The following is a 15,782-nucleotide window of genomic DNA, read 5'->3' as shown; positions in this document are numbered from 1 at the left end:
GTCATTATGAATGTTACTCTCTAAAATACTGGACAGTAATTTCCCTTCATCGACTGAAAGCGAACAGAAACTGCCAGGTATTTGTCATTTGGATAATGTTCCAGTTAACCACAAATTCATCCAACTTTTTTTAGTATCCTGTTCTTCAGACCTTACTCCCAGAGGTGGGGGAAGGCGATAGTTGCCATCTATTTCCTAACACGTGCTTGAGGCTTCCAAAGGCTGACAACTTTCATTGTCTACCAGCCTGTAGCCCACAGCCCGTCAGAGGTGTGGGGACTTGGCCCAAGTTGCCTTCGAGGATAGGGAAACTGTGGTTGCTTATCCAAGCCGGCCTCACTACCGAAAGCCATAATCAGGGTTATGTTTCAAAAGTGAATTTTAACTGTAATGCTCCATCTGAAAAATAGGTGCCCTTAGCCACTGGTAGTGAACTATTAAATTTTGTTTGAAAGGAAAGAATCAGGTTTGGGGATATCAGTCTCAGTAACATATCTTTTTATGTTCTAAGCCCATTCCAAAGGTTAGGGAAAACATTGGGCATTTTCTTACAGAGCAGGAGTGGAGGTGGGGACCCAAAAGCCTGATGTATAATATTTCACCCTTTCTGTTCTCTTTTGCTTGCTTTGACATTGTTATTCTTATAGGTGTCATCGTTGATGAGTTTTAATGTGATCTTTTAAATTAGAACATGAAGAACTAAAGTTGACCTGAACGAAGCAGATAGATTTCTTTCTCATCTACGTGGATATATTCTGTTGCATACCTATGGAAATCCAGTATGTGTGGTTTTGTTTGGGATAGGTGAAAGGCTGTGGTACAGACAGAGGAATATGAGGGCTCTGATGACATCATGAGTAAAGTGCTGATGAGAAACATTTTTACTGAGATGAACCCCACCCTCCAGCTTCAGTTCAGTCACTCAGTCGTGTCCAACTTTTTTCGACTCCATGGACTGCAGCACACCAGTCCTCCCTGTCCATCACCAACTCCTGGAGCTTACTCAAACTCAATGTCCATTGAGTCAGTGATCCCATCCAACCACCTCATTCTCTGTCATCCCCTTCTCCTCCCGCCTTCAGTCTTTCCCAGCGTCAGGGTCTTTTCCAGTGCATCAGTTCTTTGCATCAGGTGGCCAAAGTACTGGAGTTTCAGCTTCAGCATCAGTCCTTCCAATGAATATTCAGGACTGATCTCCTTTAGGATGGACTGATGGGATCTCTTTGCAGTCCAAGGGGCTCTCTGGAGTCTTCTCCAACACCACAGTTCAAAAGCATCAATTCTTTGGTGCTCAGCTTTCTTTATAGTCCAACTCTCACATCCATACATGACTACTGGAAAAACCATAGCTTTGACTGCACAGACCTTTGTTAAAGTAATATATCTGCTTTTTAATATGCTGTCTAGGTTGGTCATAGCCTTTCTTCCAAGAGCAAGCATCTTTTAATTTCATGGCTGCAGTCACCATCTGCAGTGATTTTGGAGCCCCAAAACTAAAGTCTGTCATTGTTTCCCCATCTATTTGCCATGAAGTGATGGGACTGGATGCCATGAGCTTAGTTTTCTGAATGTCAAGTTTTAAGCCAACTTTTTCATTCTCTTTCACTTTCATCAAGAGGCTCTTTAGTTCTTCTTCACTTTCTGCCATAAGGGTGGTGTCATCTGCATAACTGAGGTGTGAAATATTGATATTTTTCCCAGCAATCTGGATTCCAGCTTGTGCTTCATCCAGCCCAGCATTTCTCCATGATGTACTCTGCATATAAGGTAAATAAGCAGGGTGACAATATACAGCCTTGATGTACTCCTTTCCCAGTTTGGAACCAGTCTGTTGTTCCATGTCCAGTTCTAATTGTTGCTTCCTGACCTGCATACAGATTTCTCAAGAGGCAAGTCAGGTGGTCTGGTATTCCCATCTCTTGAAGAATTTTCCACAGTTTGCAGTGATCCACACAGTCAAAGGCTTTGGCGTAGTCAACAAAGCAGAAATAGAAGTTTTCTGAACTCTCTTGCTTTTTTGATGATCCAGCGGATGTTGGCAATTTGATCTCTAGTTCCTCTGCCTTTTCTAAAACCAGCTTGAATATCTGGAAGTTCACGGTTCACATACTGTTGAAGTCTGGCTTGGAGAATTTTGAGCATTACTTTACCAGTGTGTGAGATGAGTGCAATTGTGCAGTAGTTTGAGCATTCTTTGGTATTGCCCTCCAGCCTGGAAAGGGGGGAAAAAATGAGAATTTCTAGTAGGAGAATTAACAGAGGTAATAAGATAAACAGAGCCGTATAATATATAATATAAAGGAAAGCCTATTTCGGGTTACTAAGAGAGAAGAGATATAACAAGGTGTATAATGGTTGGTTTATAATGTCCCTTTTGCCCCATCTTTTTATGTTTTTTTTTCCAGTGAGAAGAGTAAACAAATAGATGCAACATTTCAGGTCATTTGTGTAAAGTAACTTTCCTCTCTCTTAAGTACACCTTCTTAGTGAGACATATTCTTCCGGTCTGCATTTGACTGGACTAGCCCAGGCTTTCAGTAGACTGGAATATCCTGCCCTTCCTAAGAAATCTTTGAGGTCTTCTTTTGTGTGATTGCAATCAACGTTCAAGTCACTGAGCTACAGTGACTATGATCAGGAGGAGGCTGCTGCCGCTAAGTCACTTCAGTCGTATCCGACTCTGTGTGACCCCATAGACGGCAGCCCACCAGGCTCCCCCGTCCCTGGGATTCTCCAGGCAAGAACACTGGAGTGGGTTGCCATTTCCTTCTCCAGTGCATGAAAGTGAAAAGTGAAAGTGAAGTCGCTCAGTTGTGTCCGACTCTTAACGACCTCATGGACTGCAGCCTACCTTGTTCCTCCTTCCATGGGATTTTCCAGGCAAGAGTACTGGAGTGGGTTGCCATTGCCTTCTCCGAAGGAGGCTAGAATGCCTTAAATATTAACTCACTCGCTTTTCCCTGACTGTAGAGCTATAAATTCATAGACTCTTTATTAACTGGAATCTAGTTTAAGACTTGCTTTACTTAACTTTAAACATATTCTGAAATCCTGTTGATGGTGGCAGGTGTAATTCTGACAGAGAGGGCTCACAGATCATCTGAGTGAGGAAGTAAAACTTTTCTGAAAGTAGAAAGCATTCCTTTGCAACATTTCCAGCCAATGACTTGGACTTCCATAAATGGTATGGGAAGTAAAAGCTTTGGGCCTCGAAATTCTTCCTAAGCGGAGAGTTTCTGAATTACAAATGAAGCAGAAAGTGATTGGGGCAGAAAGTTAGAGAAATTGGGGGAAGGGAAAGGGAAATAGTGTATGTAAGGGACACTTTGGAGCCTGCGTTTTAGGGTGATTTTACTTTAGGAGTTTGTGTAACCTAGACGCATTATGTTTCTGTTTCAGGCATTTTGCAGACTGCTGCTCATACTCGAGTGCCACAGAAAAATTTTGAGCTGAGACCAACTTGAGAAAGGTCATATTTGCGAACCTGACTCAATTGCTTTAAAAATTCACTTTTCTCATGCAGTAACTAGTAATTGATCTCTGAATGGATAATGAAATCTTTACCAGGGAGATTACGCCAGTTTAGACAGAGAGAAACTGAAATCTTGGATATTGGAAGAAAGTTAGAGATCATGTACTCTGAGGGTTTTAAAGTTTGTTTTTTTTTAAGTATCAAAACTTTCTTCAAATGGAACTTTGTTCTGAACTGAAATATATGCTACAGATAAAAGTGGAGCTGTTTAGGCTTTTGGGGGTGGGGGTGGGGGAGCAAGGCCCAAGATTTTCTGAAAGAAACCTGTGTGGCTCTTGGCCTCATTTTTATACTCACACTCATGGAAATGGAGAACAAGAGAAGGTGATTTTTCCCATGGTTACACAATGGTTCATTAGAAGCCAAGGTAGCATCCTTAATAATTATTCTTCTACTGTCTCTTAGCAGGAGGGATGCACTCATAAATAGGATTAGCAGGCATGGTCTGCTAAGGATTTTCCATTCCACAGCCTGCAGAAAAGGTGTTTAAGCATTTCTTGTTCTGGATGAGCACTTGATTTCGCTATTAGAATGAGTTCTCTGGGCAGTCTTGTGTGTAAACCAGAGAGTGTTGTAATGAACAACCTCGCATGTTGTCTGCTGCTGCTCTCATGGGGATGTTACTCTGAGGTTCATTCTTAGGGCTGGACTTGCTAACTCATGTGGTGCTCATTTTCTTTCAGTTTCCCTTTGGAGTTGAATATATGTCCGTCAGAAGGGTTTGAAAGCACTTACTTATTTCCTTAAAACTTTGACACTCTAGTGATAGACTTTAGTTTTAGCCTGTCCAATAGGTGAAAAATAGTGTTCTGCCTTTCCTTGTTTACTCATGAATTTGCTCACTTTTTAGTGTATTTTGGCTATTTGGCTAATTGTGTAAATGGCATGACCTCGTCTCCTTTTCCTCCTAATGTGTTGTTTCTTTCTTTCATATTTCAAGGCATTTTATGATGTAGTATCCAGTAAACTCTCCGTGGTGGTGGAAATGTTCTGTATCTGTGCTGTACCATAGCCACATCTGGCTGTTGAGCACTTGAAATGTGGCTTGTATGACAAAAGAACTGAATTTTTAAATTTTAATTGACTTTAGGAATTCCCTAGCTATTCAGTGGTTAGGACTCTGCACTCTCACTGCTGAGGGCCCAGGTTCAGTCCCTGGTCAGGGAACTAAAATTTCATAAGCCACATAGCGCAGCCAAAAAAAAAAAATTAAATAGCTATGTGTAGCAAGTGGGTTTCTTAGTGGACAACACAGATCTAGATATTAAGGCTTAGCTTGTGTCAGTTCTGTCTTTAGAACTTAATATCTATTTAACATACATTTATTGAGTGTCTGCTATATGCTTTGTATCAGCCAACAGACAGAAGATGGTGTTAGCCCTCAAGAACTTCACTGCCTAGTTGAGGAGAGAAGCCCATCAACATTAGAGATGAGCACAAAGAAGGGGCACCTAACGAGGTTGAAGATAGGAGACAGTCCTTGAGAACTGGGTAGGAATTAGCAAGGTGGAAAGGAGAAGAAGAGAGGCCTTCCTGCAGCATTCTGCATGCAAAGGTCTGAAGCGAGAGCATAGCCTGTCCAAGGGTTCACCAGTAGTGCCATGTGGGTGAAACACAGCATAGATCAGAAACGGAGGAAAATGAGGCTGAAGGGTACGTAGTCCTGGGCGCACCCTGGGGGTGACAGCTTCCCCAGCTGATAGTAACCAAGCAGCAGATGAAGCACCTAGGAAAGGTAAGAGTAGAGAGCGCAGAGGAGAGCTAAGCAGCTTAGGTAAGGAGATTTGGATCAAGAGCCCTTAAGCCCACGTGTAGTGAAAAATAGGGCCAGATAGAAGTGGACCTTGAAGTCTGCAGTTAAGAATTATCATTCAGTGGAAGACACAGTTATGAACCACTCACATTCCAAGAGATGGCACAGTAAAAATGTCCACTTGTGTAAGTAAAGGGCAGAAGAGACTGGCAGTTAGGGAGGCAAATAACAGGCTCTTGTGTAGGTTTTTACCTCGGGGTTTGTATTAGTTTGCTAGGGTTGCCATACTGCATCACAGTCACTGGGTAGCTTAAACAACAGAAGTTCATCCTCTCACAATTTTGGAGGCTAGAAATCCGAGATCAAGGAAGTAACATTTCCTCAGTTTCTTCTAAGGCCTCTTTCCTTGGTTTGTAGAGGGCCCTTTTCTCCTTGCGTCTTACCTGTGTGTCTGTGTCCTAATCTGTTTATAAGTTACATTGGATCAGGGCCCACCCTAATGACCTTATTTTAATTTAATTACCTCTTTAAAAACCCTGTCTCCAAACACAGTCTCACTCTGAGGTGCTGTGGACCTGGATTTTCAGCCTATAAATTTTGAGGAAACACGATTCAGCCCATGACAGTGTGTGTGGAAGGGCTTCAGGGGCTTTGTGAGCCCCCAGGTTTGAATGCTGAGTTTTACACAAATGTGCATCTGTCTGAGGTGGGTCCCCAGCAGGCAGCTGATTCCCAAGGAGATCCATGTGTATATGATAAGTCACTTCAGTCATGTCCAACTCTGCAACCCTGTGGATGTGGACTATAGCCCACCAGGCTCCTCTGTCTATGGGGTTCTCTAGGCAAGAATACTGGAGTGGGTTGCCATGCCCTCCTCCAGGGGATCTTCCCAACCCAGGGATTGAACCTGTATCTCTTTTGTCTCCTGCATTGGCAGGTGGGTTCTTTACCACTAGTGCCACTTGGGAAGCTCAAAGGATCCATGATCCCTCCCCAGTTGGCTGTTTATGTGAGACGAAGGCCTTACTGGAAACGCCACAGGCATCGATAAACATGATTTGTTGTTCACTTGTATATGAAGAAAGAGAGTTTAAGCTGACTAGAAGACTACAGCTGTTAACTGCAAGGCACTGGAAATTCCATTAGAACTGGTATGGAAGGAAAGTGGATTTTTATTTTTGGACCTTCTTTGAATTTCACGGGAAATTATATAATTACCATGATTGTCAATAAAAAACACTGGTGATTTTACGTAACTTAAGTGGTTTCAATGAACTAAACTTCTGCTTGTTAATGTCCTAATATTTTCCTAAAAGGAAAGTCGCAGAGCTACAAAACTGTCACCAGCTGCTTCTCATTAGGAATGTGGTTAACAGATGTGGGTTTTAGTTATAACGCTTGAGATAGTTAATCCATTTTTGTGGGTTTCAGATGGATAGTGATTTATCTTGGTGGGATGAATTTTAAAATGCGCTTGCATCAGCTAAAGGGTACTGTAGGCGCCTTTTCCTCTTGCACTTCATGTTTGTGCTGGAGAGAAAAACACACTCTAGGATATTTCTCCTGGAAGACAAAGTCATACTGTCGAAAGGGACAGTTGATCTCACTGTTCCCTAACGGGGGTGGATATTTTTTCAGAGTTGGATGTTGGATTGGTTATCTTCCAAGCTGCTTTCTCCCTCTGGCCTCTTCGTTAGTAGTGACTGAGCAGCTCTTGCTTTTGTTCCTCTGGCATCAGGCCGCCTTTGTGGTGTAACCTTCAGGCTTGCTAAGGGCTGCAGTTTTGCCTGAGGCCCTCCTTCCTCATGAAATTACACAACACTCAAACCTTGGAAGCAGCCCCAGATCCACTAATTCTTTCCTTTGGCGGACTTTTGGCACTCTGTACTCCCTTTTAGCCGAAGTGTAGCTTTACACGAGATCTGTTTGTTACCAAAATTAATTTGGCCATTTGCCCTTTAAGCCTGGAATCAAATAATAGGATGGTGGACTCATTCCTCGATAAAGTATAGACTCTCAGCTGGAGAGTTTCTTCCAAAGGTTTTCACTGTGGCTGCTGCGAAAGGTCAGCAGGTAATGAGAGCAGCAGCAGCACTTTTCATGGAACTCTCGCCTCAGGTACAGTGCTGCCGAGCACTTGGCAGCCATCGTCCCAGTCAACCGTCCCAGCCGCCCTTTGAGGTAGATGTCTGAAGTTTTTCGAAGAACACTGAGCCTCTGACCTCAGTCCCTTGAGCGCTGTCATATAACTAGTAAGTGGCCAGACTATGATTTGAACCTTGTGCTTTTATTTTTGTTTGTTTGAGGCAAGCACCTGATACAGGTTTATTTGTTAATTTTTAAAATTGGAGTATAATTGCTTTACAATGTTGTATTAGTTTCTGCTGTACAACAACATGAAGCAGCCATATGTATACATATATCCCCTCCCTCTGGAGCCTCTCTCCCACCCCTCTAAGTCATCACAGAGCTGAACCTTGTGCTCTTAATTACCATGCTATAGCGCACACATACTATGAGAGAAAAGAAGAAAGGGGGAGAAGGGCCATAGGCTTTTGAGAGAGCCTAGAATCAGAGCCTGAGTCAGAATTGTAGGAAATGATGGAACTGAGAGAGCTAACCCAGCCCCCTCACTTTAAAGTATTGTAGCAACGATGCCTGCCTTGTTCTGAGAAAATGGTAAGATAACAGCTTGAGCAGAGAATACCTACTGATAGGTGACAGGAATGAAAGGTGATTAGGAATTATCACAGCCATTCCCTTTTTTAGAGGCAGATAAAATAGCATGCTTGTTCAAAGAATTATGTGTGCTTGTCTTGCCATCCCTAAGAAACTATGGGAACAGATGTGTACTCTTTTTAATTCAGATTTCATTATCCACAGTAAGTAGATTTCCACTGACTATTTGAGATTTCCTAGACGGCAATTTTCACTCTGCAAGGAACCAATAACCTTCAGAGGGATTATTTGAAATGACTGCAGCGCAGGAGGCACTGAATTTCAGTCAATCACGTGTTTAATGAGTTCCTTCTCTGCAAGGTGGTATTTTTGGAAGAGTGGGGAACAAAAGGAAGTCGATGGGTGGTTCCTGCCCTCCTGTATTCTGTAACCTACTTGGACAAACAAGCAAGGCATAGAATAAAGTTGTTCAAAGGAAAAAGAATCCCAACAAATTGGGAAGATGAGAAAACTGGGATGAGATCTTGCAAGGTGGTTAAGTGGTTAAAAGGGGCAGGGAGCGTTTAGAAGGATGGTCTCCAGCAGGAATGTGCGGGGCGTCCTTGGGAGACTCTGGGTGAGTTTGGCCAATCTGTAGTGATGAAAGAGAATATGGAAAATTAATTTAAGTTCTGATGGAAGAGCTTATAAAACCAGTTCAAAAAAAAATCAAAAACAAAAACAAAACCAGTTCAATAGTTTGGAATCCCAATATCAATCTCCATTACCTTCTCTCTTCCTAGGGTTATTTTGCTATATAACTTATATAAGTGCCCTCACCTACTATTTAGTTGTAAGATCTATGACTTCCTTCAGTTCTGTTGACCAAAAGGTCATGACATTTTTGGAAAGAATTTCCAGCACTTCCCTTTTGCTCATCAGGGTATCTTCAAGTGCCTAACCTTTGGGTGATTATGTACGTAAAAGATTCAAAATTGTGCTTATACTCTAAGGAGTCAGCTGCCAAGTGCTCTCTAATAAGCAGAAATTTCACATAACTCAGGCCTCTGGGGGCTCACGCCTCAGCTGGAGCAAAGCCAGAAACGTCTGTGACTGCAGGTGCACGTGGGCACATCGGGACCTGCCGGAACAGCCAGCTGGCCTCACTGCAGTTGATTTAGGAGAGGCTGGAGGGTTGAGCTTCTGCTGACACTTGCAGCTTGGAAAATCCTGCTCTGCTAATTGCAAAGAGGATTCTGCTGTAATGATTTTTTAGGGGTAAGACACTCTTCTCATTGTGAATTCTTTCTTCACTTGGGCTCTGGGTGACTTCTAGTCTCTATTTTTATTGTTTTCATTTCTGGTATAGGAGGCTCTTTGAAAGTTTCTGCCCATACTTGAATGTGCATTCAGAGTGTTGCATGGACACAGCTTACGAGCTTCAACATGAACTTCATGAGCAAGCAGGTATACAAACCCCTTTTACAGGAATTGGTGTACACTCCCTGGGCTGGCATCCCCCTTCTCCCCCTGCCACCAACTCCCCTCCTGCCCAAATGCAAATAGGGGAATTTTGCTTTTCTTGCCCCCCCAAAAAAGGAACGTTAGAGGGCACAGTGATCTCATGTTTTTGAGATCAATCTTCCCAGTGTGATTTCTGGACCTCATCCTTGAGGTCTGGACTTTTTAAAAAAAAAAAAAAAAACACTGGACCAGGAGGGTGGGAGACGTGAGTTGTCTGTTTCTTCATTGTGGCGTTTGGGCCAGAATTGACTTTCTGGGCCTCAGTTTCCTAGCTCTTTTTTTGTTTTGTAATTTTAAGGTGAGATAGCTGATTTATTCTCCCCATTCTTTTTTTCCTTTGAGTATAATTGCTTTACAATGTTGTGTTACTTTCTGCTCTTGGAGCCCATGAAACTGGAAGAAGCAAGTGAACTGTATCACCTATATCTTTGGATAAAACCTGCTGCAGGCCCTACATTGTGCAGTGTTTCTGGGGAGGCCCATGTGCACTTGCCCCAACATAAAGCCATGGCCTCCAGGGTGAGAAAGTTAGATCTACAAATTCAAGTCCAAACACCTCCAAATATGTGGTTATATGCGGCTTTTTACACTCGTATCCTGTCATTGCCACTGACCCTATCCTCTGTTGACATTGGATTCTGGCATCTCCCTAAGTAACCATCATTTTACAGATATCTTTGAGACCTACATATCGTGGCCGCGGGGCTAAAGATACCTTTCCTCTGACATTACTGGCAAGTAAACGGGATTACAAAACAGAGTGACAAATGCTTGGACTTTTGAGTTTCATTGTCACCTCTGTAAGGCTGACCCCAGGCCTAATTAAATGTTCTCTTCTGCTCACAGGGCATTTTCTACTTGACACTCACCACATACTATAACATCAGGTTAGCTGATTCTCTTTTTTCCTCCCCAACTAGACTCTCAGCTGTGGTGCATTTTATTCATCTCATCTCCAGGCCTCAAAAAGGAGCACACTTGGCAGAGCTTTCCGTAAACCAATCAATGCAAAAGTGAACCTGCAACTCGTTCTGTAAACCAATCAATGCAAAAGTGTACCTGCAACTGGGTCTTGCAGGCTTGCGAAGTGCCTCTCGAAGCTGATTTTACTCTCCGTGCCCAGGCAGCTCTGGCGAGTTGCACGGTAGAGGAGCTGGGGGTGGGGAGATCGGAGGCGTACGAGGGAGAAAGTGAGACAGAGCCCAAACCACGAGACCTGCCGCTGTAACCCACTGGACTGCGGGCAACTCCTTAACCTCCCGGAAGCGGCTCGGCTGTCCTCTCCCCACACCTCCGGAAGGTGGGCGTGGCCTCATGAATAATGAATCACCGCTGGGGGCGGGGCCGGGCCCGCCCCCACGGGCGGGAAGGGGGAAGCGCCGAGGCTGCCTGACTGGAATGAGGGTAGCTGCGGCGACTGAGGCGGCGGGAGCGGGGCCGACCATGGCGGTGTGGACGCGGGCCACCAAAGCGGGGCTGGTGGAGCTGCTCCTGAGGGAGCGCTGGGTCCGAGTGGTGGCCGAGCTGAGCGGGGAGAGCCTGAGCCTGACGGGCGACGCCGCGGCGGCTGAGTCTGAGCCCGCTCTCGGGCCCGCGGCGGCCGCCTTCAACGGCCTCCCGAACGGCGGCGGCGCCGGCGACTCGCTGCCCGGGAGCCCGAGCCGCGGCCTGGGCCCCCCGAGTCCACCCGCGCCGCCGCGGAGCCCGGCGGGCGAGGCGGGCGCGTCACCGCCGGTGCGCCGCGTCCGTGTGGTGAAGCAGGAGGCGGGCGGCCTGGGCATCAGCATCAAGGGCGGCCGCGAGAACCGGATGCCGATCCTCATCTCCAAGATCTTCCCGGGACTGGCGGCCGACCAGAGCCGGGCGCTGCGGCTGGGCGACGCCATCCTGTCGGTGAACGGCACCGACCTGCGCCAGGCCACCCACGACCAGGCCGTGCAGGCACTGAAGCGCGCGGGCAAGGAGGTGCTGCTGGAGGGTGAGCCGGGCCGGCGGGCGGGCGGCACTGGGCTGGGCTGGCCGGCGCTCACTTTGTTCTGCCACCCTGCCCCCCTTTGCGGGGCCTGCCCCTTCCCTTCCACCCGGAGACCTCACCTTCTCCTCTGCTGGCGGCAGGCTTCCCCACAACCCCGATGCTGGGGCTTTGAGGATGGAAAAACTGATGCTCCCTGCAGGAAAAGTTGGGCAGCCGCCGAAGTGTGGCTTGCAGTCCCCTAGGAAGGTTTTAGTTTGGAGCAGCCGTGCTTGAAGCCCCGCCTCTGCACGCTAAGCTGACACTAAGAACTAGAGCAGGACTTCTGAAGGTCTCCGTTTGCCTCCTAAGTGACGCTTTCTTCACTCACCTCTGGCTTCTCAGGGCAGGCAGGTCTGTTAAAAAAAAAAAAAAAAATTCATCCACACCGATGTCAGCGGTATGCTTGGGCAAACCACCAAAACGCTGGTTAATTTATGGGAATTTAACCCATCATTGGCTCTCAACAATAACCAAAGGAGATCATAGCACTTCATCGAAGCCAGAAAGCTGAAACAGCAAGTTTGTCTGGTTAATGAGCCTTGTTTAACAGTGGAGGCTCACGTGTTTGAACATTTATTGCCAACTAGAATTTTGCCCCTTTTTGCAGGAGACGGGGTGCCAGCTTCCTACCATTCACAGGCTTCAAGGCTTTAAGCTTATTCAGAAGCCTGAAGTGTTAAATCTCAAGTTATGTTTGAATAGTCAGGATTATTCTTTTAAGTTTGAATGTGATCTATTACCTGGGTATTTTATGGAACTAAGGCAAAATAAATTTTATCTTCTTGAAGGACTCATGCATGCTGGAGGTAATATTACTAGAGAAATTTTTGAGCAATCAGCCTTCTTTCACCCATTCAGTCATTTAAGAGGCATTTATTGCTGGCTATAGAGAAGAGAATATAAAAGATGATGTGTCTCTATTTGGTGTCTAGTTGGGAAAATGATAGAAAAATGCAAAACAACTTACAAATTATAGATTGTGGAGTGCAAACTATATGAATACCAAGGGAGTGCAAAGTTAGGAAGTAGTGGAAATCAGCTTAATCAGGGAGGAGTTTTTCAAGAAGCTGAGTCTTGAGCCAGGTCTCCAAGGAAGTGATGGACACAGGCAGGGATGAGTCAAGAGGCAGAGGAAGAACAGAAGGGAAGGGGTGGGGAGTGGAGGTAGGAAGGGGCCAGTCATCAAACTGACTGAGGGGCCAGAAGTCCAGCTTGGCAAAGTGATTTTCATTTTTTCCTAAATCTGCTAGTAAACATTTGGGAAAGTGTTAGTTTCCAAGTAAATATTTTAATGTGCTCTAATTGTGAAATTCCAGTGTCCCACCTTATAATATCCTATTTATAAATATTTATATTTTGCTTAGGTGGGGCTAGGCACTACTCAGAAATTAGTGTTAATAAAAGGAGTAAAATTATAAATTGTGGCGGTGTGGGTGGTATGTATGTAAAAAAAGAAAAAGTTGCCATAAATGTGTATCTTGAAATTGTGCTAGCTAAGAATTTGGTTATAAATTCTTAGAGCCAGAATACTGACTGTAGTACTATTTATGTGGTGCTCAGTGGTGATGGGCAGATGTTTCAGCTCTTAACCCCATATCTATGTTTTTTTAATTTAGTTTTTGTTTAGATATAATTTGAACCTGGTATTCATACCACTTAAATAAAAATCATCTAGTAAACACTTCACAGTATTCATTCACCTAAAATAGGCCGTATGTGCTTTTAGGAGGAGGCTTTACAAATGGCAGCATAACATTTAGTGAATGTCTGTTTACCTAACACAGGTTCTACTTTATTTTCCCATTTTCTAAAAGATAAGACATTTTTGTTTTTATATGTGTGGAGAGGTATGAAACTGAACTTTAAAAATCAAAGGATATAAAAATAAAGTTGCTTATAATATGCAGAACCACTGCAAACAATGATTTCATAGAATCAAACGTTTAAAATTGAGAGCTAGTGACCCATCCAGGAAGGCTACTTTTAAAAAAGAGATTTTTATGCTTAGCCCTTAGAATTTTAGAACTGAATGATCCTTCCATTTGATGTCTCAAAACTTGAAAAACTACCTTAGCATAGCACCGTGATGCTCTTTGTGGTGCGTGCAGGGAATTTTAGGTATGCCTTTATCACCCCCGGGCAAAGCAAAGCTATAGTCTCTGGTTGCCTGTGGTTAGGGAACCCAGTGAATTGAAGGTGGTTGTTTTTTTTTTTTTAATCTCATGGATTTGTAGGGATTATTCATTCATACATCAAAGGTTTATTCAGCTCTTCCACTTGCCAGAGGCGCTTAAAGATAGTCTGATTTCTGCCCTCAGGAAGTTTGGAGTTGAGATAAGAGAGAGTTAAGAAATAGTACAGCTAAAGGGCTAAAAACAGTGTGAGAATACAACTCTGGAGAGGGTGCAGTTCAAAGAAAGACCCTTGTGGGCATCAGAGGTTGAGGATGCCCAAGAAAAGGTTGATGGAGAAGTTCCAGTTTGAATCAAGCCTTCCCCTAAGGAGAGAGCTACTACCAGTAAAGACAAGTGAGAGACCTGAAGAAGTCACTTTGCCCAGGGAGGTTAGAGCACAAATGAGGGCTTTGTGGTCAGCTAGACCAGGGCATGTTTCTGGCTAGTGGTTTGTAACCCCTAGGCAGGTTACTCAACCTTGCTGAGCCTTAGTTTCCTCATCTGTAAAACCAGAATGATAGTAACACCTCTTCACAGGGCTGTTGCTCATTTGACAGTTTACGTGCCGGGAGCCTTTTGGGGGAACTGGGAATAGAAGCAGTAAGCAACAGTAATGAAAACAAAGTCCGAATAAGGAAGGTAGGACTGGGTTGTGAAGGTATGCTACGAGTAAGTTGTTAAAATCCAGGGCTCCATTTTACTTGAAAAGAAATACATGATAAGAATAAGTTATTTTAGGTGAACAGGTCAAGAATGATTTTGCATTTCTTGCATGCAAACCCCTTTTTCTAATCTTGTTTTCCTGTCATCTCTCGTGTAGGCCAACTTTTTTATCCTTAAATTTTGCATTTACTTTTCCATCCCTCTGATTGTTCCTGTTCCTTCACACTTGCTGCTCAGAACCTTAAAACTTGCTAATAACTGTGTACTTGTAATTTTGACTAATGTCTGATGTTAGGATATGCAGAGATACACAGATTCTCAGCATAAAGGGGTGACAACTCTTCCATCATATTGTATGAGTAAAACTACATCTGTGTGTTAGAGATAGTCTATCCAGAAAGCTTCTAGAATTTATATTTGAATTAGACTACACATTGAAAAGTATTCCAGAGGAGGTTAGGAAAGACAGAATGGTGTTCAATGTAAGATCTAAAATTTGAGAAAAGAATCAGTAAAATTTTGAAGCAATTCTCGTTGGAATATTGCTGGAAAATCATCTTTTATTGTGTAAATATTCTAAAATTATTGTTATCAAAGCTATGGAAAAGAAAATAAGTATATAGAGGAAGTAGACTGATAAGAAATTTAATTTCAGAGCTGAAAATAATTTTTGTATCTATAGTTTGAGATTTTGAGTGTCATATATGACTGATGCTTTGTGTATGTTAAAGGACATGTAACTGCTGATGTTATTAGGCTGCTCATTTGAAGAAGCTAGTTTGGGTTCTTACACTGCTGTTTTCTTCACTGTGTGTTGGAAACTTTAAGAGTCTTCTAGAGAAAACATTTTATGTTTTCTTTGAGACTTTGCCATATATCAGTCTGTGTCTTAAAGAACCACTAAATTGTCAGGACATTTTATGTTTCTGGATTTTGTTTTTTTTTTTTGACTAGCCTCATTGTGTTTCATTTGAGTGATTAAGCATTTTTTGTATAAGCAGCCATATCTTTGTAACCAGATTATTTCTTATAGAGTCCCCTTCTTGCTAAAATATGCTCTCTAAATTATTAGAAAAATATGAGAAATTTATTGGTTCTAATACAGAGTGGTTATGAAAATTCTACGAGCATTTTTGGAAACCATACCTGGGCTTTACTTTAGGTCTCAACTGTAACTCAGAACTTCAACTGATGTATTCCCTGGTCTATAGTCCTTCAAGGATAAAGCTGACTTGACTTTGTGATCAGATGTGTGTCTTTGTACCTGAGGGGTGAGGGCCTGTGGCTATGGAACAGTGTTCTGCTGGGCTTAGCAGACTGGGTCATTTGAGGATTCAATCACTGTCTTTGGCTAGGCTAGCATACTCTCCTCACCAGCTGAACAAATGATGCCGCTTGCTTGCATTTCCCGCTGAATAGCATGACAGTGCCTTAAGTTTTTTACTTGGGTTTTAAAATTGTATG

General features: G+C 43.6%; 1 protein-coding gene and 1 long non-coding RNA gene across 2 annotated transcripts in view; one reads left to right on the top strand and one right to left on the bottom strand.

Annotated features, from left to right (window-relative positions):
* Nucleotides 1-8,283: 8,283 nt before the first annotated feature.
* On the bottom strand, nucleotides 8,284-12,522 carry LOC113876672. Its single transcript, XR_003506561.1, has 3 exons — nucleotides 11,562-12,522; nucleotides 10,527-10,620; nucleotides 8,284-8,595 (listed from the first exon to the last, which is right to left on the bottom strand). It is a non-coding gene; the product is annotated as an uncharacterized LOC113876672 (long non-coding RNA).
* SNTB2 (syntrophin beta 2) overlaps nucleotides 10,729-15,782 on the top strand; it is a 70,862-nt gene continuing 65,808 nt past the window's right edge. The window contains exon 1 of the mRNA XM_027516132.1: nucleotides 10,729-11,445. Coding sequence (XP_027371933.1) covers nucleotides 10,782-11,445 — 664 coding nt within the window. The 5' untranslated portion in view covers nucleotides 10,729-10,781. The remainder of the gene's footprint in view (nucleotides 11,446-15,782) is intronic.

This window comes from Bos indicus x Bos taurus, chromosome 18 (genome assembly GCF_003369695.1).
Source record: "Bos indicus x Bos taurus breed Angus x Brahman F1 hybrid chromosome 18, Bos_hybrid_MaternalHap_v2.0, whole genome shotgun sequence".
NCBI lineage: Eukaryota > Metazoa > Chordata > Mammalia > Artiodactyla > Bovidae > Bos > Bos indicus x Bos taurus.
This window is presented reverse-complemented; position numbering and strand designations above follow the sequence as displayed.